General features: G+C 48.4%; 2 protein-coding genes across 3 annotated transcripts in view; one reads left to right on the top strand and one right to left on the bottom strand.

Annotated features, from left to right (window-relative positions):
- The window catches only part of NLRP10 (NLR family pyrin domain containing 10), a 45,160-nt gene extending 24,007 nt beyond the window's left edge, over positions 1-21,153 (bottom strand). For both annotated transcript variants that reach the window (XM_051824166.2, XM_008265644.4), the window contains exon 1: positions 20,739-21,153. Coding sequence is in view for 1 of the 2 variants with exons in the window: in XM_008265644.4 (XP_008263866.4) it covers positions 20,739-20,808 (70 nt within the window). In the remaining variant the exon portion in view is untranslated. The remainder of the gene's footprint in view (positions 1-20,738) is intronic.
- On the top strand, positions 1,244-10,409 carry EIF3F (eukaryotic translation initiation factor 3 subunit F). The gene is made up of 8 exons (XM_008265642.4): positions 1,244-1,647; positions 6,258-6,328; positions 6,541-6,620; positions 7,055-7,192; positions 8,787-8,878; positions 9,317-9,453; positions 9,574-9,687; positions 10,183-10,409. The coding sequence occupies exons 1-8, from the start codon at positions 1,263-1,265 to the stop codon at positions 10,258-10,260; spliced, it is 1,095 nt and encodes a 364-aa protein (XP_008263864.1). The 5' UTR covers positions 1,244-1,262; the 3' UTR covers positions 10,261-10,409.
- Positions 21,154-21,754: the final 601 nt, after the last annotated feature.

Here is a 21,754-nt window from a genome sequence, read left to right as displayed (position 1 = left end):
TTTTTTTTTTTAAGATTTATTTATTTATTTGAAAGTCAGAGTTACACAGAGAGAGAAGAGGCAGAGAGAGAGAGAGAGGTCTTCCATCCACTGGTTCACTCCCCAGTTGGCCGCAACAGCCGGAGCTGCACCAATCTGAAGCCAGGAACCAGGAGCTTCCTCCAGGCCTCCCACGTGGGTGCAGGGGCCCAAGGACTTGGGCCATCCCCCACTGCTTTCCCAGGCCACAGCAGAGAGCTGGTTTGCAAGTGGAGCAGCCAGGTGCTTCAGGCCAGGGCGTTAACCCACTGTGCTACAGCGCAGCCCTCCCCCCCACCCCTTTTTTTTTAGTTTCCCTTCTCTTAAGGAGACATGGTCTTCCATTTCCCTGAGCACTTACAACATGTGATGACATTTTACCTCGAGGCTTCTTAGCATCTCCTCTGCCCCTATTTATTTATTTTTCCTCAGCGAGTCACAGAGTCCCTCAGTGCCAGTCCTGCTCTCACTTGCCATCGTGCTGTTCTCTATGGAGCTCAATGTACTGCAATCAGGCAATCGGCTTATTGAATTAATTAACTTACTGGCACTTTAAGACACTGTCAAAACCAAAGTCCTTTTAAATTTTTCATTTATTTTTATTGTATTTGAAAGGCATACGAAGACAGAACTTCCACCCTCTGGTTCACTCCAAAATTCTCACAACAGTCAGGCCTCAGCTCGGCAGAAGCCAGGAGCACAAAACTTCATCCTGATCTCCCACGTGGGTAGCAAGGACCTAGAACTACTACATCTGCCACCTTCAGAGGAAGCAAGAAGGGAGCGAGACTCGGACCCGTTCTCCTATGTGGGCTGTGGGCTGTAAGCAATGAGAAGCGACGTCTTGTCTGTCTGACCAAACGCCTGCTCCAAAAACCTCTTAAAATGTACTTTGGGCAACCACCATCCCATGTAAGTCTAAACACAAATTGCGGCCTTTGCGCTGCTCACTAGCTCCACCTGGCGGCAACGCCGAAGGTTGCATTTAATTTCTCTCCGAACGCCGACTCAGAATGATTCGGAACTTTTTACCCCGGGTCTCACTCAGTGCGCGCCGAACCGGAAGCAAAGAGCACAAACTCCGGAAGAAATTACAAGCACCAGCACCTATTAGCGTCCCGAAAAGTGTCATCAATAACCAATAGGCACCAAGGAGTAGTTCACGTGATGTATATTCAGCCTATGGAACGGCTAGTACTCAACAACTCTTTCCCTAGCGCTCATGCTCCTTCTTTCTCGACAAGATGGCCACCCCAGCAGTCTCCGCGAGTGCGCCTCCTGCCACTCCAGCCGCAACCCCGGCTGCAGCTGCCGCTCCAGCCTCCGCCCCGGCCGCGGCGCCAGCGCCAACGCCGGCTCCAGCGCCGGCTGCAGCTCCTGCCGCGGGAGCGGCTCCGGCCGCAGCCGCAGACCCTGCGGCGGCGGCGGCGGCTGCGGGTACGGGCCAGACCCCGGCCTCCGCACAAGCCCCCGCGCAGACCTCGGCGCCCTCGCTGCCTGGTCCCGCGCTGCCAGGGCCCTTCCCCGGCGGCCGCGTGGTCAGGCTGCACCCGGTCATTTTGGCCTCCATCGTAGACAGTTACGAGAGACGCAACGAAGGCGCTGCCCGAGTGATCGGGACCCTGCTGGGTGAGTGCTCAGAGGAAATCGTTCCTGTCCCCGTCACCTCTTGTGTCTGTCGCTCGCGGATCGCCTCCCTTCAGTCTGGCGTCCCTCTTCCCTCTGCTCCCGTCACCGTCGACCCCTCACTGCTTCTCCGCCCCCAGGGGGCTTGACCGCCTCCTCCCCCTCTTGCCGGTGGTACCCGCTTGGAACGACATGTGAAATACAGTAGTTGCCGTGTATTGCATAGACATCATTTTTAACCTTAACGCATCAGGTGTCATTCTCCCCACTCCGCCTAAAAATGAGCTCGGTGCCGGGTATGAGATCGAGAACGCTTGACTCCCTAACCGGATGGCCCCGTATTTGTCTCCTAACCACGGGCCAGATGTCTTTGTTTTTCAGGAGTTTGCAACGAGTTTTCTAACCGTTTGTTAAAGGAATAGGAGTTCTGTGAAAATATTTCTCTTCCAACAAGTAAACTACTTTTGCTGGAGCCCACTTAGGAATAAGATTTTGCTTTTCTGAGCCTGATCCTCTAGCCCTCAGTCTCCCGGAAGACTGGTTCCTAGTTTGAGAAATCTTATTCCTCAGTGCTGTCTCTAATTTTGCATTTAAGTAGTCATTCCCTGCCTGTATTCCCAATTGGAGGAGTAGGTATTTTTTGTTAAAGTGAGTTTGTAAGACGGAAAAGCCTTAACAAGGGATTGTTGATAATAAATGTCTTTTCCCCAGGGGCCACTGGTCCCATCCAGTTCATTTCCACTCTGTAATGGGTTTGCTGCACTGCTGTGAATTTACTTCACATGCATCATTTCTTATTCTTACCCTTCACCATGTAATGCTCCTCACACTGTACAATACAGTTGGTGTATTACAAAGAGGATAAGATTTGTAGGCAAACTCTACCAAATATTACCCATGTGCCTTGGAGAAAATTACCTAATTTAATTCCTTTTTGAAGAACCAAATTATTCTAAATTATCTAACTTTGCTGGCACACCATTACACACAGCCGTTTGCATCCACTATGTCGGTTCCACACCGCCCCTAAAACACACATTCTGAATGTATCTTTGATGGTATAGCGTTTTACAGAAACCTAAATTGATTCATTCATTATCTTCTAAACATGGCCATTTCTTAAGTTATTTAAGGAAATGATTCTCTACCCAAGGCTTATGCTTAGTGGCCCACATGTTAGAGTAACCACCTTCAGACTGGCTGTAATCTCGATCCTCAGATCCTCAGCAGACTGGGCTCAGGGTCCAGGGCTCCCCATGTGATAGAGGCAGAGCTTAGAAGAATGAAGCAGCCAGTGCCACGGCTCACTTGGCTAATCCTTCACCTGCAGCGCCAGCACCCTGGGTTCTAGTCCCTGCTGGGGCTCCGGATTCTGTCCTGGTTGCTCCTCTTCCAGTCCAGCTCTCTGCTGTGGCCCGGGAGTGCAGTGGTGGATGGCCCAAGTGCTTGGGCCCTGCACCCCATGGGAGACCAGGAGAAGCACCTGGCTCCTGGCTTCGGATCAGCGCAGCACGCCGGTCTTAGCAGCCATTTGGGGGGTGAACCAACGGAAGGAAGACCTTTCTGTCTCTCTCTCACTGTCTAACTCTGCCTGTCATGAAGCATAGATTTTTTTCAGTGGGAACTTAACAGTTTTCTCAGACATTGGAACATGAAATGTAATCTACTGTAACCTTAAGCTGAAGATAGAAACACACATGAATACAGTGTGTAAGTGCTCTAATAGAAACTTGTTATAGTGTGGAAATGCTGAAGACATAAGTGTTTCAGAAAGTTGGGGAAACCGTCACAGAAAATAGGACACTTGAGCTGGGCATTAAAGCATCTGTGATGGGTGAGAGCCTGGTAAGACCCCTGTCTGAAGGATTCAGTGTGAGGAAAATGAAGGAGAGAGAGGATTTGTGACGAGAAATGAAACTAGCACATTGAGGAGCCATCAGAGGTATTAAATAACTGCAGGGGTCTAACTGCTGTGAAGGGTCGCAGGGAGCTGTGAGAAGGTGGGGGCTTCTTGGGGGAATGTCTTGAGCACTAGGCATTTCAGGTAAGACTGAGAATTAAAGATTATTCTGGCTGCTGGGTAGAGCGTGCGTAAGAGACAGGCTTTGCTGTGCATGGACACCAGGTGATAGAGGTTGTGCTGGTATTAGGGAAACACGGGTAGAGCAGGCAGAAAGGTGTGGGATAGTTGAGAGACAGGAATTAGGACTTGGTGTAACCAGAAGTGAAGAATTAGAGGAAGCGTCAAAGATGACTCCTCGATCTTTGATTAGATGTGGAAGAAGAAACAATGTAGAGATTGCTTTCAGTTTGGCATGTATTTCTTTTGCGATACCCCCTGAGCATTCCAGTGGAGTGTGAGGTAGGTAATTTTAGTATTATGGTCTGGAGTGCAGGATGTGTGGACAGGATGTCAGCTAAGGAATTAATGTCATTGGGTTACAGAGTTGTCATGGGCACCATGAAAACCAGTGAGATCAGCTAAAGCAGGAACTGGCAGACTGTGTAATGGGCCAGCCAGTAAATATTTTTGGCTTTGTGTGTAGTTGTCACAGCTACTCAACTTTGCCTTTATAGCGAGAAAACAGTTGTGCATGATACTTAAGTAACCACACTTGTGAAATTTTTTTTGTAAAGATTTATTTATTTTATTTGAAAGGCAGAGTTACAGAGAGACAGAGGCAGAGAGAGAGAAAGGTTCATTCCCCAAATGGCCACAATGGCTGGAGCTGCGCCAATCCAAAACCAGGAACTTCTTCCTGGTCTCCCATGTTGGGCCATCTTCTACTGCTTTCCCAGGCCATAGCAGGGAGCTGGATTGGAAGTGGAGCAGCCAGGACTTGAACCGGCGCCCATGTGGGATGCTGACACTGCAGGCAGCGGCTTTACCCACTACACCACAGCACCAGCCCCATACATGTAATCTTTTATTCATAAAAACATATCTAGGTCAGAGAAGACTGGTGATGTGGAAACCCATAGAAAAGAAAGTTTTAAAATAGAGGAAGTAGTCAAGTCTTTTGAATGCTGATGAGAAGTCAAATAGATAAAAGATTTAAATCCAGTGAGTTTAGGGACAAAGTTTAAGCTAAGGGAAAAAAAAAACTAAATAATTGGAATTGGACAGACTTTAGTGGATACAGGCAACATTATGATCTGTGGTAGAGCCGAAAGCACTTGAAGCCAGAGCTGGGTGATGCTGGTAGATTAAGAGATGGCAGGGCCAGCATTGTGCAGCAGGTTAAGCCACCACTTATGACACCAGCATCCCATATTGTAGTGCTGGTTCAAGGCCCAGCTACTCTGCTTCCAGACCAGCTCCCAGCCAATTCACCTGGGAAGACCACTGAACATGAGCCAAGTACTAGGTCCTTGCCACCTATGTGCAAGAGCAGGATGGAGTTCCTGGCTCCTGGCTGTGGCCTGGCCCAGCCCTGGCAGTTCAGGCCATTTGAGAAGCGAGGGTCTCTCAAATAAATAAATCTTTAAAAAGAAAGAAGGGAGAGAGGGAGGAAGGGATATAATGGGAGTAAAAGTGTCAGAACTTCAGAACTAAAAGAACAGAAGTTTGTGGTGAGAGACTGACAAGTAGAGAATTTCTGGAGATGGTAGGCTTGAGGCTATGACCACGGACCACATGGCTAAAAGAATGTACAAATCAGTGTGGTGTAGTAGGTTAATCTTCCACCTGCAGCGCTGGCATCCTATATGGGTGCTGGTTCAAGTCCTGGCTCCTCCTCTTCCAAAACAGCTCTCTGTGATGGCCTGAGAAAGCAGTGGAAGACGGTCCAAATCCTTGGGCCCCTGCACCGGCGTGGGAGACCTGGAGGAAGCTCCTGGTTCCTGGCTTCAGATCGGCTTAGCTCTGGCCGTTGCAGCCATTTGGGGAGTGAACCGGCAGATAGAATACCGTTCTCTCTGTCTCTCCCTCTCACTGTCTGTAACTCTACCTCTCAAATAAATAAGGTCTTAAAAAAAGGAATGTACAAATCAAGCTCCCTAAAACTGCTCAGACTAGGCACTGTCTCAGTAGACTGCATTGACTAAAGTTTTCCTGGGGGTAGGCATTTGTTGTAGTGGTTAAGATGTACATCCTGTTATCAGAGTGCCTGGTACTCGCCCCTCCCATGTCTGGATCCAGCTTCCTGCTAATGCACACCCCAGGAAGCAACAGATAATGGCTCAAGTACTTGGGTCCCTATCACCTATGTGAAAAACCCAGATTGAGTTCCAAGCTCCTGACTTTGAAATGGAATGAAAGTAAATCCATACAGGCTTTAGAGACCTTGTTGGTACTTCTGCAGATTCCATTTCATGGAGATGGTCTAGAGTGCATAGAGGTCTGCATAGGGCTGGTAGCGGAAAGTAAGAGGCAAGAAGAAACCTTGGGAAGGAAGGATGAGCCTTATTTGGTGATGGTCAGCCTGAAGAATTGGAGGTCATTGCAGAATCTCAGTTCTCTGGAGAATCCTGGGCCCAATGACGCTGAACTTGGAGCTGCTGAGTTCAGTTTGGTGTTCGGTGACTTAGAGGATACTTCCAAAAGCATCTGAGGAGTCGGAGGCTGTTGGGAGTCCAGGATTATAACCCCTGTCTCGTTCTCTCTCTCACAGGAACTGTTGACAAGCACTCAGTGGAGGTCACCAATTGTTTCTCAGTGCCGCACAACGAGTCAGAAGATGAAGTGAGTGGGGTTTGATCTGTCCTGCAGTGCGTGGCTGTTCACTGGCGAGGCCTCCCTCGATGCCCCTCCCATACAGCCTGTTGTGCTCATAACTGGAGCTCCTACAGCCAAGGGGTCTCTGCCATTCACATACTTTTACCCAAGTTTTGTTTTGTTTTGTTTTTTCTTTGGAGTTCTGGCTTCTTAGCTTGCTTTTCTGCCTTCTCTCTTAGGTGGCTGTTGACATGGAATTTGCTAAGAACATGTATGAATTGCACAAAAAAGTCTCTCCAAATGAACTCATCCTGGGCTGGTAAGTTGGGGATGGGGGTAGGTGGGGAGTCTCTCAGTGACTGCCACGGTCTTTACCACCAGACTAGATCCTGCCCTCCCTTTTTGGAGTCAGAGTATTGAAAGTGTGTTTTTTCAAGGAGCTATGAATTAAGTTTGTTTTGCTGGCAGTTCTGATCTTGTGAGGCCAAGAATATCTATCTTGGATTGTAGCTTTTACTGTGCAAGTTTTATTTTGATGTTGTTGTTTTGCCTTGCAGGTAACTTGCAGTTTTTCAAAAGCACTAAGTCAGCCTTGGGTTGGATTTGACAGTCGTGTATATATTGTCTTTGGCATTTGGTATCACTAGGTGTCACTATGATGGGGGTATCTCCTTAGAGACACCCATGCCACCCTTAGATTTGGTATTGGTGTCACATGCAGACATGAGTCCATACGTCTGTTCCTTTCTGCAGGTACGCTACAGGCCATGACATCACGGAGCACTCCGTGCTGATCCACGAGTACTACAGCCGGGAGGCCCCTAACCCCATTCACCTCACTGTGGATACGAGTCTTCAGAATGGCCGCATGAGCATCAAGGCCTACGTCAGGTGAGCGCAGAATCTCAGGGCGTAAAATGCTCTCTGGTTCCTGCTGTGCCTAGGTGACCGCCCCACCACCACCAGCACCAAGCAGGTTTAATTCCTTCAGTATCTGGCTTATTGCACTCTCAGCACTTAGCATTGGAAAGGTTTTGCTCTGAAACTAGATCTGCCACCATAACCTCCATTCACTGACCCTGCCTACTCCAGGTTTGCTCTTGGCCGGTTTCAGATGGAAGCGGTTCGGTATTTGAGCAAGCTGTCATGTTTCCTGTCGTCTTCTCCAGAGCCTCACTGTCCACACTTCCCATGGCCTCACGTGGTTTCCTTCTCACGATCCTTCCCCACGTCCACTACTCTTCTGAGATGCTTTTTAGTTCTTCTTTATCCCTAGAACTCAGCACAGCATTCAAGGTGGCACAGAGTAGAAGATGGCTATCTTTATTTTTAACACACCTGTAAACTCAGGATTGAATGCAATTTTGGTGACAGTAATAATACAGTCTTAGCATGTTGGGCTCACAGGCACTTAAAATGCCAGCTATTGAAAGGCCCTAGGGCCATGCTGAAGAAGCTGCTGCGGGAGGTGGAAGAATTAAGTCCCCTCGTTAGAGGAAAGGCGCCTCTTACACTGTTTAACTTTTTTTTAATTTTACTTGTTTATTTGAGAAGTAGATTTACAGACAGACGGAGAGACAGAGAAAGGTCTTCCATCCACTGGTTCACTCCCCAAATGGCCACAATAGCCCGAACTGGGCTGATCCAAAGCCAGGAGCCAGGAGCTTCTTCTGAGTCTCCCTCTCGAGTGCAGGGACCCAGGTGCTTGGGCTATCTTCTGCTTTCCCAGGCAATAAACAGGGAGCTGTACTGGAAGAGGAGCAGCTGGGACTAGAACCAGTGCCCATATGAGATGCCGGTGCCGCAGGCAAAGAATTAACCTACTGCACCACAGCGCAAGCCTCTCCACTATTTAACTTTTTGCTGTTTCTGTGTGTTACACTGATGCAGCCAGTATACCATTATGCAGTAGGACAAAGATGGTGGTTGCCAAGTCCTTACATGCCAATTGACAGACAGCTGAGCTGAGTGGGCATTCCATTCGGCTCTAGCCATTGCCTGATTAGCTTTCCAGATATTCCAGTCTCCTCAAGGTCCAGTGGAAAGCGTGGAGTTCACATGGTAAAGGCGACCCCTTTGGAGAGTACATACAGCACCCAGTCTAGTCTTGGCCGGCAGAAGTCGGTTTATTTCTTCAGTGTTAGTGAAGAGCTCAGTCCCAAGAAAGCTCCATCTCCGTCTGTCTCTTCTTTGAGTGCATCGGTGCCTGGGTAGCCAGCTTTACAGGAAGTCCCACGTCCTGTCCTCAGCACTGACATGCAGTGTGTGGAGAGATCCTCTAAGGGGACCAGGCCCTTCCACAGTCTGAGTTCCCTCTTGAACACCATGGAATTGGTGTGTGGAATGAGCTAAGGGTAGAGAGTGACTTTTGCGCACGTGAGACCTCTGGGGTTCATGTGGTCTTAGAGCCTTTGGAGCTGCACTCCTGCTGAGACCTGGAAACCCTCTCCCGGGCCATCTGTTTACTTTCACGTCTCTTCCCCAGCACTTCAATGGGTGTCCCAGGGCGGACCATGGGAGTGATGTTCACACCTCTGACGGTGAAATATGCCTATTATGACACTGAACGCATTGGAGGTGAGTGGTTTCCCAAACGCTGCTTAGAGATCTGGGGCATTTTAAGGGGAGGGGTTACTGCTCTAACAGGATGAAGGCCTCGGTGGTTTAAAGAAAAACCACTGACCTAAGGATTAGGATGACTGGAAGTCACAGTCATCCTCCTGTGTTAACAGCATTCAGGAGTTATGTGAGAGATTGTTGGAGGTGGGAAGTTATAGCCTCATGAGACGCAAAGCAGCCATTAGTGTGCTGGGTGAAGGGGTGCCCTCTCTCAGCAGGGGGGAAAGTTCATAGGGCAGAGCAGGGAGTCTGGGGAAGCTGACCGAGGCCAGAGGAAGGTGAAGGCAGAGTGAGCAGGGAGGTTAGGGACCACCTCTTTCCAGGTGGCATGACTGAATTCTCTGTGTCTAACACACATCACCATTGCCACCGCCCCTCTGCCACCCACTCCCACAGTTGACCTGATCATGAAGACCTGTTTTAGCCCCAACCGGGTGATTGGACTCTCGAGTGACTTGCAGCAAGTAGGAGGGGCCTCCGCTCGCATCCAAGATGCCCTGAGCACGGTGTTGCAGTACGCAGAGGATGTGCTGGTGAGACGGGGAAAGGGGAAAAGCGATCCACTGCACATCACGGAGGGGTCTGCTGGTGATGGGCAGTGCCCGGTGGTGGGAACTAACTGTGCCTCGTTGACTCTTTGTTTCGGTGCGCAGTCTGGAAAGGTGTCAGCTGACAACACTGTGGGCCGCTTCTTGATGAGCCTGGTTAACCAAGTGCCCAAAATAGTTCCCGACGACTTCGAGACCATGCTCAACAGCAACATCAATGTGAGTGCCGTGCCCAGCCCTCTGGGTGCCTGGTCTGGTCCCCACCCCCAGCCTGTGCACACAGATGTAGAGGGAGCTGGGTGGGATGCCTGGAAGGGGCTTCACCCCTGGCCCCTCGCAGACCAGAGAGGAAAGAAGGAGGCAGTGGCTCACGTGATTGGAGAGCCCCTTCTTGTCTTCTCTTCATTCCATTGCCTCTTGTTACCTGAATCCATAAGAAACTAAAATTCACAGGTTAACGAAAGTGTAATTTCTTATTTGCTCCACCTGTGTTTACACACCCCCTGTAGTCCTCCTGTGGACCTCCGCTAACATGGGTCTCACATGTAAGTCTAACAGAGAAGAAACTTCTCCAGCGTTTCCTCCCTGTCTTCTACCTTCAACCCTGACTGAATCCCTCCTTGTTGTCATTTACCCAGGACTTTCCTCACACTGATGTCCACCATGGGATGGGCCAAGAACTCAACCAACCCACTGTGTATTCTTTCCTTCCAGGACTTGCTGATGGTGACGTACCTGGCCAATCTCACACAGTCACAGATCGCCCTCAATGAGAAACTTGTAAACCTGTGAACAGGCCTCAAGCAGCACTCCTGCCAGTCTGGTGTCAGCCCTGGGACTCAGAATGAGGTGGAGGAGAAGCAGTGTCTTGTGGTATTGAGTCACCTGAGTCAGTCCACTGCTTGTGACTAAATAAACATAGCCTACCTTTTGTAAATGAAGTCCATCTTCTGTGAGTTTATTGCCCGCTGCAAGGAAGAAAACGGTTCTAGAGCTCACACAGGTACCAGGAGGCAGAGCGTGGTGACAGTGTTCAGTGTGACTCAGCGGCGGTAGTTGGCATCCACAGCCCCAGCCACGTTTGCTGCTTCTAAGCCCACCAGATGGCCACCTTCACGCTATTTTCTAAGGGTACTTCGTCCCTCTCTTGCCTATGATCAGAGCCTCTGAGAAAGTTAACTTTTGTCACTTCTGCTCCGTAGCATCTTGCGTGGATGGCAGCACAAAGGGTTGCCTTCTGCCAGTGCTGGAAGTACCTGCAGATGTGCCAGAGAGTGGGAGGAGAGGAAGAGAGGATGGACACAGATCTCGGGCTGGGCCCATGCTGGTAGAAAGACGCCCTCTCCGTGGTGAGGATTAACTGCTTTACCAAATTGTTCTTTCGGTTTTCAGTCTTAAAAGGTGTCCGCTGACATACCCTGAGTCGTTCTTGGTGAGTTGTGTGGTTTCCATGGGAAATGAAAAATGAGAATCCATGGAGAAGAAATAGTTGAGAGAATTGAGTGCCTGCTCTGGGCTAAAAGTAGAGTGGTCATTGACTCAGGATAGGATGGACCTGTGCGCCATGGTTCAGGGAAGCAGAATGAGGATTCAGAGGTTCAAGTTTTAAAAGATTTCCCAAAAACTACAGGAAATTCTCAGGAGTTGTCTGTAGCTTGAGAGCCGCCTTGGATTTTCTTGGCGCTGCCAATGGCTGAATCAAAGCCACTGGATGCCATTTCTCAGAGATGAAGTGTTTGCCTAGGTCAGCTCAGACATCCCTCCTCTGATATCCTGGAGTTGTGCCTGGGCACTGTGAGATAGCTTGGATTGAGAAGGAAACAGTGATTCAGGGACTCGAGGGTTTGCTACATACTGCAATGAAAAGGTTAATGAAGCCGATGGAATCAAAGAGGCCTGTTCCTAATCCTGGTCTTGAGATGTGTAACTTAGGAAGGACAAATTCTAGCAGTGTTATGATGTGGATCATAATAATACATAGCCCATGAAGGGTGTTGTACAGATACAGTGAATTATAAATGCCAGGCCAACTTGGCAGAGAATCCTGCCTGACCCATAGCATAAATAACAGGAGTTCTTATAACCAACACGGTGAGCACCAGCGTGGATCTCAGATCTGGTTCTGAGATATATAATCTTAGGAAGGGCCCTTGCTGGGGGGGGGGGGGGGGTCATACAATGTGGGTAGGGATACTTCTTTTGTAGGAAAATGAACACCTGCTATCTGCAGAATGATACTGATTATGCCGAATTGTGAGGTTAGAAATAGAATGCTCAGTGGAAGGAGGATTGATCAGCCAGCTCAAATGTTTCAGTGTTATATTTTTTAGGATGGGAGTTAATGTCAGCTTTAGTCTTAAAAAGACTAAAGATAACTCCAAGGTTAACTACTGGATAAATAGTCTCTAAATAAATAGTGATGAAAGATACTGGAATAAGAGAAAGCTAAGAGGAGGCCACCATTGATCAATCAGTCGATTCTCTATCTTTTCCTTTCAAAGAAATAAATAAATCTTTTAAAACAAGTATTTTCAAATTTGGGAAATGAACATAGGGTTGGTAAAACAAAGTGCCAAAAATGAGTTCAAATACATCCAGAAATCACAATAAATGTAAAAACTGTAAAGGGTTTCACCGACCTTTCCTTGGAGAAGAGAAAACATGATATTAAAGCAGAATGAGGGCCGGCGCCGCGGCTCACTAGGCTAATCCTCCGCCTTGCGGCGCCGGCACACCGGGTTCTAGTCGCAATTGGGGCACCGGATTCTGTCCCGGTTGCCCCTCTTCCAGGCCAGCTCTCTGCTGTGTCCAGGGAGTGCAGTGGAGGATGGCCCAAGTACTTGGGCCCTGCACCCCATGGGAGACCAGGATGAGTACCTGGCTCCTGCCATCGGATCAGTGCAGTGCATCGGCCGCAGCATGCCAGCTGTGGCAGCCATTGGAGGGTGAACCAATGGCAAAAGGAAGACCTTCTCTCTTCTCTCTGTCTCTCTCACTATCTACTCTGCCTGTCCCAAAAAAAAAAAAAAATTTTTTTTTTAAAAAGCAGAATGAAAGCCTAGGCATGTGCGGTTTGCAGGTGACACATCTAAAACAGTGCAGAAGGTCGTGCAGTTGTAGCAGTGCGAGTGGTCTTGCTAAGGATACTGAGTGAACAAAGCTGGCCTTCAAAGACAGAACCACTGATGATACCCATAAACTCAAAAACGAGTGAACAGGACTGTGGTTTTGACAGATAGACTTGTATGTATGTATATTCTCGTCATCTGCAGCATGTGGCACAGTCACCACCGCCACTGACTTAGTGCATACTGAGCCTTCATTCCTAGGGGGAAGTATGGGTTGGGTTGCAGTTATTGGCTGGGGCTCGTGACAGCAATGAGTACGTATCCTTGTTTCATGCGTGTTTCTCTTTAAAGGCACCTTGTGTACCTAGTTGGTTCATTAACATGAACTGACTGCCAACTGTGCTCTAACACGGGCACGTCTCACACACGTGCCTTCTCCATGAGGTCCATCACAGCCTTGGACTCAGGAATGCCAGTCACTACTTTAGCACCATGCTGGCAGGCCATTTCAGGCAGTAACACTCAGGTGCTAAAAACACTGTGCACAGGAAACTAGAGCTGAAAACAAGAAGGCCTTGTTCCACTTCCGTCAGGAACATGCGTGGCAGGGGTTTGAAACTGTTTACCGTGCTGTGCATATCTACGAACAGCTGCAAAAGCAGCACAGCGTGTGTTGATGCTGGAGTTAGAAATCAGTTTTGGCAAGAGGTGAATTCACAAATGTGGAATTTGTGAATAATGAGAAAAGAACAGTAGACTATAAATTCATAGTAGTGTTTACCTTGGAGGTGGGAGAAGGCAAGTGACTTAAAATAAGTGCATTTAAGTTACTGGCAATGATCTAGTTTAGGTACGCTAGTGGGTTCATGTATAATGTTATAAATAAAGAGCCACACATGAATGGAAGATGACCTGTGGCGTTATTTACCATTTACTTAGTTTTGTTCTAGACTTAGAAGCCATTGTATGTAAATGGAAAAAATAGAGATGGTGAAAATGAGATAGAAAGGAAGATAATATCTTTTATTGGTGTTACCCAATAGAAACTTTAAAATTCTAATGAGACAATATCTCCAGGAGAAAGAAACTGATCCTAGTTAAAGCAATATGGTATTGATTTATAAAAAGCTAGTAAAACTGAATAGTGGCCGGCACCGCAGCTCACTAGGCTAATCCTCCGCCTGTGGCACCGGTACTCCAGGTTCTAGTCCTGTTTGGGGTGCCGGTTCTGTCCTGGTTGCTCCTCTTCCAGTCCAGCTCTCTGCTGTGGCCCAGGAAGGCAGTGGAGGATGGCCCAAGTGCTTGGGCCCTGTACCCGCATGGGAGACCAGGAGGAAGCACCTGGCTCCTGGCTTCAGATTGGTGCAGCACTGGCCATAGCAGCCATTTGGGGAGTGAACCAACGAAAGGAAGACCTTTCTCTCTGTCTCTCTCTCTCTAACTCTGCCTGTCAAAAAAAAAAAAAAAAAAAAAAAAAACTGAATAGTAACTCAGGTAGATTGAAAGTGCATATAAATGACATCTGTTAGTGAAAATATAGAGAAAATGGAATGCCTGAATACTGTTACTGAGAATACAGGTTAGTATAGTCATTATGGAAAAGAGAGTAGAGGTTCCTCAAAAATTGCAAATAGGATCACCATGTTATCCAGCAATTCCACCATTGGTTGCAGAGACAAAGGAATGAAATCAGTGTGTTGAAGAGATATCTGCCCTCCCATGTTCATTGCAACATTATTCATAATAGCTTTCTAAGAACTAGAATCCAGGAGTTCTTTTTTTTTTTTTTTTTTTTAATCTAAAGAAGCTATCGGTGAATATCTGTCTGTTGATTTATTCATTGTAAAGGCAGAGAGAGCTCCCATTCATTGGTTCAATCCTACAAGTGCCTTCAGCAGCTAAGACTGGGCCGAACCAAAGCTGGAAATCAGACTCAATTCAGGTCTCCCTGAGTGGCAGGGATCAACTACTTAAGCTATCATCTGCTGCCTCCTGGAATGCACATCATTAGGAAGCTGGAATTGGGGGCAGAGCAGGGGCTTGAATCCGACATTCTGATAGGGAATGTGGGTACCTCAACTGGCATCTTAACCATTGTACTAAATGCCTGCCCCAGCTACATTTTTTTTTAAAAAATATGAATAGTAAGATAAAAACACAATAGTTAGTGCAAATACAAAGCTGGGAAAATATTTGTAGTTCATACCAAACAAATGGCTAATACTCTATCAGAGAATTCCTGGTTTTTGAAAGGATGTGTATGGTGATGATATGAACAGATAGTCTACATACACAAACACACTTAAACGAAAAGATGCTTCGTCTCACTGATACAAATATAAATTAAAACTGAAATCCAGTGCCATTGCTATTTATCAGATTAACAAATTGAAAATATTGATAGCACTACAAGCCATGGAAAACATGACAGGCGTACATTGCTATTAGGTTTATAGTTTCTGATTTGGATTTACCAAAATTAAAATGTACATATGCTTCACCTAGAAATTCTACTCCTTAGACACCCTGCAGATAACTGGCTTGATTATGACATAATGGAATTCCTAGATAGTTGCTGCCATTTTCAGAGATAATCACATAAGTATTTGAATCAACACAAATTATCAGAAGACAGATCTCAACAAAGGATGTGTCCCTAGAACCGAATACTATTAAGAAGGATGAACTCATCCTCTACATGTTAATATGGTCCCCAAGCAGAAGGCAGTAGAATATGATGTCTTAAGTGTACTGTCACTGTGTGGCAGACAGCATGGGAGTAAATGTGACTGCATGCGAGTAGCTGCTGTCAGTGCTCGTCGTGGGGGAAGGTGCCCCGTGAGCCACAAGGAAGGCAGGATTGTCCTTTCGCTGTGAATTCTAACTTTAGGATCTTTATGTGACACCTTTTCAAAAAAATAAAATGTGACGAAACAATACCTTACGTTGTTTATGTCTACAATGGAAAATAAGAAACGGCAAAAGAATGGTACAAATTCAGGGAGAGAAGGAGGACAAGGAGGGGATGGTGTTGGCAAAGGATGGAAGAATGATTTCAGCTGAGAACATAGGAGATATGGCTGACACAGTGTTGAGTTTACAAAGCCAAGTACTGGGAATCTAGGTACTTGGTTATTTTCCACAATTTTCTGTAAGCATATACTATTTCATTAAAAAGTTAGAGTGTTGACCTTCATCTTAGAAAGATCTAGGTACTGGTTTATCAGGTGCCCAGAAAATTAGAAACATGGTTTCTTTTTGTACATGAAGTGGCTTGGAATGAACTAAGCAACACCCACCACATCTGTTTCCAAAGTGCTCCATGCTCCCTCCTGGGGCTCACCTGAGCCTTGCCCCGGCCATGCCACGTCTCTATCCAGCCTCTTCTCTTCTAGAGGACAAAGTCCAACTCCCTGTGCCTAGAGGCTGCTCAGCCTGGAAGGCTGGGACCCGCTTCTGCAAAGTGTAGGGCAGAGGAAGCCTCACTGGTTCAAGCCAAGAGCAGCTGAAGCAGGACCACTTCTCTGGACTTGAGACTGTAAAACGCTACGGGATCCACTGGGGAAGATGGCCTCTGAGGAAGTGAAAGTAGACCCCCCCTGGCGTAGAACTTGAACGATGGCCGGGAGGTCTGCCTGGAAGTGAGACGAGGCAGAGGCAGGCTGTGGCCTGGGCATAGTTAACATGCTGGTGGTAGGGTGTGTGCAGGTGGGGGGCCAAGGCCCCTTTGTTCTCAGCAGCTCAGGAAGGTCCTGGGGTCTGCATCTGTCTGGGTCAGCTGATGTACATGCAGTGGGACTGTTACCTTTGCTGTCCACAGGTAGTAGGGCAGGAGGCTCCCCTGCCTGCTGGTGGGAGTGCACAGTTGTGCCACTGCATGAGGAGGGCTTCATCGGGGATCTTTTAGGGAACTCGAGAGGCTGATACTCTTGTTACCTCTGCAAAAGACAAAGGATCCTTGTGACCTTACAGCGACTTTCTCCAGCTGTTAGCCCTCTCCAGCTGTTAGGGCTAACAGCTGGAGAAAGAGAGCAAACCATCTGAAAATCTTGGTCTCCTTTCATGGACAGTGACATTTTTAATTGTAAGAGTGACATGCATATTTTCAAGGATTAGAAAACAATTCTGATTTACCCCTCGAAGATCATCAGTGTTAACATATCCAGCCAATCCCTTTTCCCTGTGGTGATAATCTAGGCTGTGACTCAGATCCTGTTGGTCCCATGTTGGATTGTCCACCTTGATTAGTCAGTCTGGTGATGATACTTTGTCTGACTGGGGACTTCTAACCCTGTGCTTATGCTTCTGTCCCATGTTGTCAATTTTGTGGTGGTCCCTTGTCCCACAGCGTCAGTCAGTCCTGTTCATAACCAACTTCAGTCATTAAAGCAGTTGTTCTGTGCCTGAGCTTTCTGAGTTATAGCCACTAGAGGGCACCTTTGCACCACTTAAAAGACCACTGGTTGCCCATAGTCTGGAGCTGTTGACTGAGCCTGCCCAGAGAAAGCTGCTTAAGCTTTGGAATGGCCGCAAAACAGGAGACCACGGCTTCTGGAGATGCTTTTCTTGGCCATCTTTGGAGCCACAGAGTGATGACACCCTTATACGATGGTTTCAAAAAGTTCATGGACGTGCATGTGAAAAACCTGTGCATGGGTTTCCATTTTTGCACCAAATTGAACTTAACCTTTTTGAAGTACCCTTATAAGGCAACCTGGCCTTTCCATTAGTACTACGGGTGCTAGCAGCTAAGTGGGTGCTCTTGCCAAATTCGGGAGATTGGAGAAGTGAGAGGTTCGAGGTAGGATAACATCCAGCAGCCCAAGTAAGGTTGCCTAGCTGACTGGGACTGGAAGAATAGATTGAAGTAACCGTTAGCTGAGAATAGAAGCCTCAAATCTAGATATGAAACTTCAGCTGCAGAGGAAACCCTCTTGCAGAGGGTTTAGTTCCCCTGCAAGTCACCAGGACTGGGGAGTTGTGGTTTATGTGCAAGATGGTCTGTTTCAGGGCCTTAGGGTGGTCTTAGATACCACAAACTTGGTGATTGAAAACAACAAAAGTTCGCACAGTTCTGGAAGCTACCAGAACAAAATCAGTATTTGTGGAGCCCTGCTCCCCCCAGAGCCTGGAGGAGAGGATCCTCTGCCCTTCTAGCTTGCAGTAGCCCCAGGCATCCCTTGGCTTGCAGGTGACAGCACTTCAGTTCCCAACTCGGTTGTCACATGGCATTCTCGTGTGTCTGTGTGCAGACTTCCCTCTTCTTAGAGGGTCACCAGTCACTTTGGGTTAGGGCCCACCCTAGCGAGCCCATATTAATTTGAGCACATGTGCAAAGACCTGAATTTTCAAATAAGGTCACCTTCAAGGCTTAGGACTTCCACATGTCCTTTGAGGGAGCACAACCAGCCCACAACACGCGCCAAAGACAAAAGTCAGTGGGGACAAGCGCAGAGCGAACCTAATACAACCTGAAGTATTACACTGGTTATGTCTGTGACAGTGGGGACTCAGTCCCACCGAGGAGCCTCCCTCCGAGGAACTGTGAATCTCTCACTGAGACACTGGAGAGCCAGGCACCTAGCCGATTTCCCCACCGGCTGAAGAACCCTCAGGGGGTTAACTTCCTCACACTTAGTGCCTGCATGGGCAAGTGGACTGGGCCCTTGGCTGATTAGGAGGGCGTGAAGGGGGGATGCATGCAGCGGGCATAAAAATCATTGCCACTGCTGGGCTGAAGTCAGACCGGGCACAGTGGCAAGTGTGTGCAGAGGTGCAGGCCTTGGCCTGCTCGGATCTGCTCGTGCCCCCCCCCCCCCCCCCAGGGAGTCCGCCCTGACTCTGACTCTTTAAGGAGGCAGTCAGCTGCAAGGGCTTTCACAGAGGGGTTAGTGGGATGAATGAATTCCCCTGCCGCAGCTGGTCCTCAACCAGTTAATACCATATTCTTCATCTCCCTCCCTCCCTCACCACCCACTGTAGATATGTCTCACCCCTAGTCAACATTGTCGCTGCCACAGGGTTGCTCATCCTGCAGGTCTGAGCCCTGGATAGTTCACCATCCTCGTGCTTTGTTGGCCGTGATTGCCTGCTCGCTGTTATCACCAAGCCTAAAAGCACCAAGAGACATTCCCACACCCAAGTTCCAGATGAATCCTGCCTGACCACATTCCGCATCAGTGACCGGAGCTGCTACGGACAACAGGGGTTTATTGCCCACTCCACTATGCTGACTCCTCTTTGCCTGATGGTCCACAGACAGGAGGAGCCCACAGGGCCCCAACAGTAGATTTAGTGGCAAGCTTCCCATGTGAACCAGTGGAAGACTCCCCCTGAGTCTTAGGACATTGAGTCCAACAGAGCCAATTGCAGGAATGGGAGTACAGTTTGCACAGAGCCGGCTGGTGCGTGAAGGACCAATCCTACTTCCACCCCTTGGTTACTTCGGCCCTTTTTTTAAAAGATTTATTTTGTTTATTTAAGAAGCAGAGCTACAGACAGAGGAAGAGAGCAGAGTTACAGAGAAAGGAAAAGACAGAGAGAGGTCTTCCATCCACTGGTTCACTACCCAAATGGCTGCAACGACTGGAGCTAGGCTGACCCAAAGCCAGGAGCCAGGAGCTTCTGGGTCTACCATGTGAGTACAGGGGTCCAAGCACATGGGCCATCCTCCACTGCTTTCCCAGACCATTAGCAGGGAGCTGGACCAGAAGTAGAGCAGCCAGACTCGAACCAGCGCCCATGTGGAATACCAGCATGGCAGGTGGAAGCTTAGCCTACTATACCACGGTACTGGCCCCAGCCCTGAGTATTCTTACTACTAGGGACACAGTATATATGAGGTCTTCCAAAAGTTCTTGGGAAATGCCTGTTCTGAAAAGCTGCATGGATTTCAGAATGTTTTACACCAAAGTCAATTTATCTTTTTACTTCCATTTTCCCACACCTTTTAAAGCACCCCATGTATCATCTAATAGCTTAATCACATGCTGCAGGCTGGGGGACAGTGGCCATGTCCACACAGTGTCATCCCAAAGCTGGCTCCTCGGGCCGTTTCCACTTCCTACCCTCTGCTTCCAGGTTTGCTGCAGATGGGAAGATCCCTTGGGCTAGAAGACTTGTCACATCCTTTCCCATAACATGGACCCTTGAGCTGAGGCCTCACCAAGCAGGATCCCAGGTTGGTGCGTTAGGCACTCTCTAGGCCACACAAAGCACTGTGGCATGAGAGGTAGCCCATAATCGGAAAAGGTGTTTATGCCACAAAGGACAAACCGCTGCCCTCTTTGGGGTGGAAGGAGCCTGATGTGACCAAGGGCTGGCCCTATCGTCTCCAGGGGTGACACTTGGTGAGGAGCCAATCTGTGCCAGTGCAGGTTGAGTGTTCAGTTGCAGCAGTGTCTAAGTCAGCCTCAGGGAGAGGGTGTCTGTGTTGCTGGGCTTGTGCAGTGCCTTCCTCTCTGCCACATTCCCACCCCACCCAAGAGTCCCAGTGCTTAGTCAAGGATAAAACAGATGGCCTAGAGGCCAGCATTGTGGTGAAGAGGGTTAAAGCCCTGGCCTGAAGCACCAGCATCCTGTATGGGCGCCAGTTCTAGTCCCAGCTTCTCCTCTTCCAATCCAGCTCTCTGCTATGGCCTGGGAGAGCAGTAGAAGATGGCCCAAGTCCTTGGGCCCCTGTATTTGCGTGGGAGACCTGAAGAAGCTCCTGGCTCTGGATCAGCGCAGCTCTGGCCATTGCAGCTATTTGGAGAGTGAACCCGTGGATGGAAGACCTCTCTCTCCCTCTCTCTATAACTCTCTCTCTCAAATAAATAAATAAAATCTTAAAAAAAAAAAAAGAAAATATAAAAGAAACAGATGGCCCACAGGCAGGTCACTCTGTATACCTGGTCCACACAGATGCTTCCTGTAGGGCACTGACCTGAGACACACACAGCTACACAATATGGCTCCACCCCACTAGGCCTTTTCTCCACACTTCCTTCTCCCGTGTTCCAGTCCTCTTTCTCCCAGGCCTCTGACCAACCTCTCACCTTCCTCTCCACCACCCCAAAGCCTGTGAGCATCTATAGCTCGTGCTGTATGTCCCTGCATGCAAAGTTGCTGGCCAAGTGTCCTGCCCAAGGCCTTTCCCACTCACTCGACCTCTCAAGTACTGCAGCCTTTCATTTTCCATTCTTGCCACTGAAGCCAGCCTACCTGTCCATACTCCAGACTCCGATCTCTTCCCTTCTATAGCGCTGATAGTGAGGAATACCCTCACATCCATGAACCCGTGAGCAGAGGGAGCAGCAGGTGCCGCAGGGCCTCATGGCAGGGAGTCTGAATCGCCTCTTCCTGTAGTTTCCTGTGCCCTCCGCACTGAGATCCAATCCTAGGTGTGTCCCTGTTACCATACAGTGCACTGCTAGGTCAGAGCTGCTGTCCCAGACCACAGAGGGCAGCTCCAGTATAGAGTGTGATGTCCCACTGTCAGGTCTTCAAGCTCTGTTGGGCCCCAGGAGCACACCATGAACCCCTTTTCCAATTATGAGTACTTCTCTGGTGTAGAAAGTGGGGCCAAACTCCAGAGATGACAGCTCCACACAGCCTTCCAGAGACCACGCAGTGTTCTTACTACCGTGGAGACCTCTGTTGCTCTCGGACTGCCGGGTCATAGAGCCCACGGGTTGGACAGCTGGCGCTCAGCTTGAGCCTGCTGACAATGCCTTTAATGCTTTGGTTCACATTTACAAATTAGGAAGTGTGTTCTCTGATCTCATATGAGAAATGTGTTCCAGCCTACCTCCCTGAGGCTCCTGAGCCCCCTGACCAGGCTGGTTCCCATCTTAGGTTGAGTACTGTGGAAGCAGACACAAGTGATTTTTTAAGAAGTGCTCCAGTGGTGTGGTGGAAATGATTAACACCAGGCTTTCTGAGATGAAAATAAATAAGCCTGGAATTACAGCGATTGCCAGTTTCTATGAACATTCCATAGTGAATACTCCCACCATGACCAGTTTAAAGCTATCAGCATGGCATCTCTGGACATGGAATTGGGAAGAGCTGCTACAATAGGCCCCTGGTACTGGCCAGCTCCAGCATACTGCTGAAATGTGGCTGGAGAGAGCAGAAAGAGGCAGAAGTCAAACATGAGAATGAACTCAGGCAAAGTCCCATAGAGGTTAGAGTCAGCATGATCCTGCTGGAAACTTCTCGAGTGCAAGCTAGATCTC

Source organism: Oryctolagus cuniculus, chromosome 1 (genome assembly GCF_964237555.1).
Source record: "Oryctolagus cuniculus chromosome 1, mOryCun1.1, whole genome shotgun sequence".
In the NCBI taxonomy this organism is placed as follows: Eukaryota; Metazoa; Chordata; class Mammalia; order Lagomorpha; family Leporidae; genus Oryctolagus; species Oryctolagus cuniculus.
This window is presented reverse-complemented; position numbering and strand designations above follow the sequence as displayed.

Excerpts from the sequence above, each read along its gene's own strand:
- EIF3F (XM_008265642.4), top strand. The coding sequence starts at position 1,263 with ATGGCCACCCCAGCAGTCTCCGCGAGTGCGCCTCCTGCCACTCCAGCC. Across the intron at positions 7,193-8,786 it reads AGCATCAAGGCCTACGTCAG|CACTTCAATGGGTGTCCCAG; the intron begins GTGAGCGCAGAA and ends TCTCTTCCCCAG. Across the intron at positions 8,879-9,316 it reads TGACACTGAACGCATTGGAG|TTGACCTGATCATGAAGACC; the intron begins GTGAGTGGTTTC and ends CCACTCCCACAG.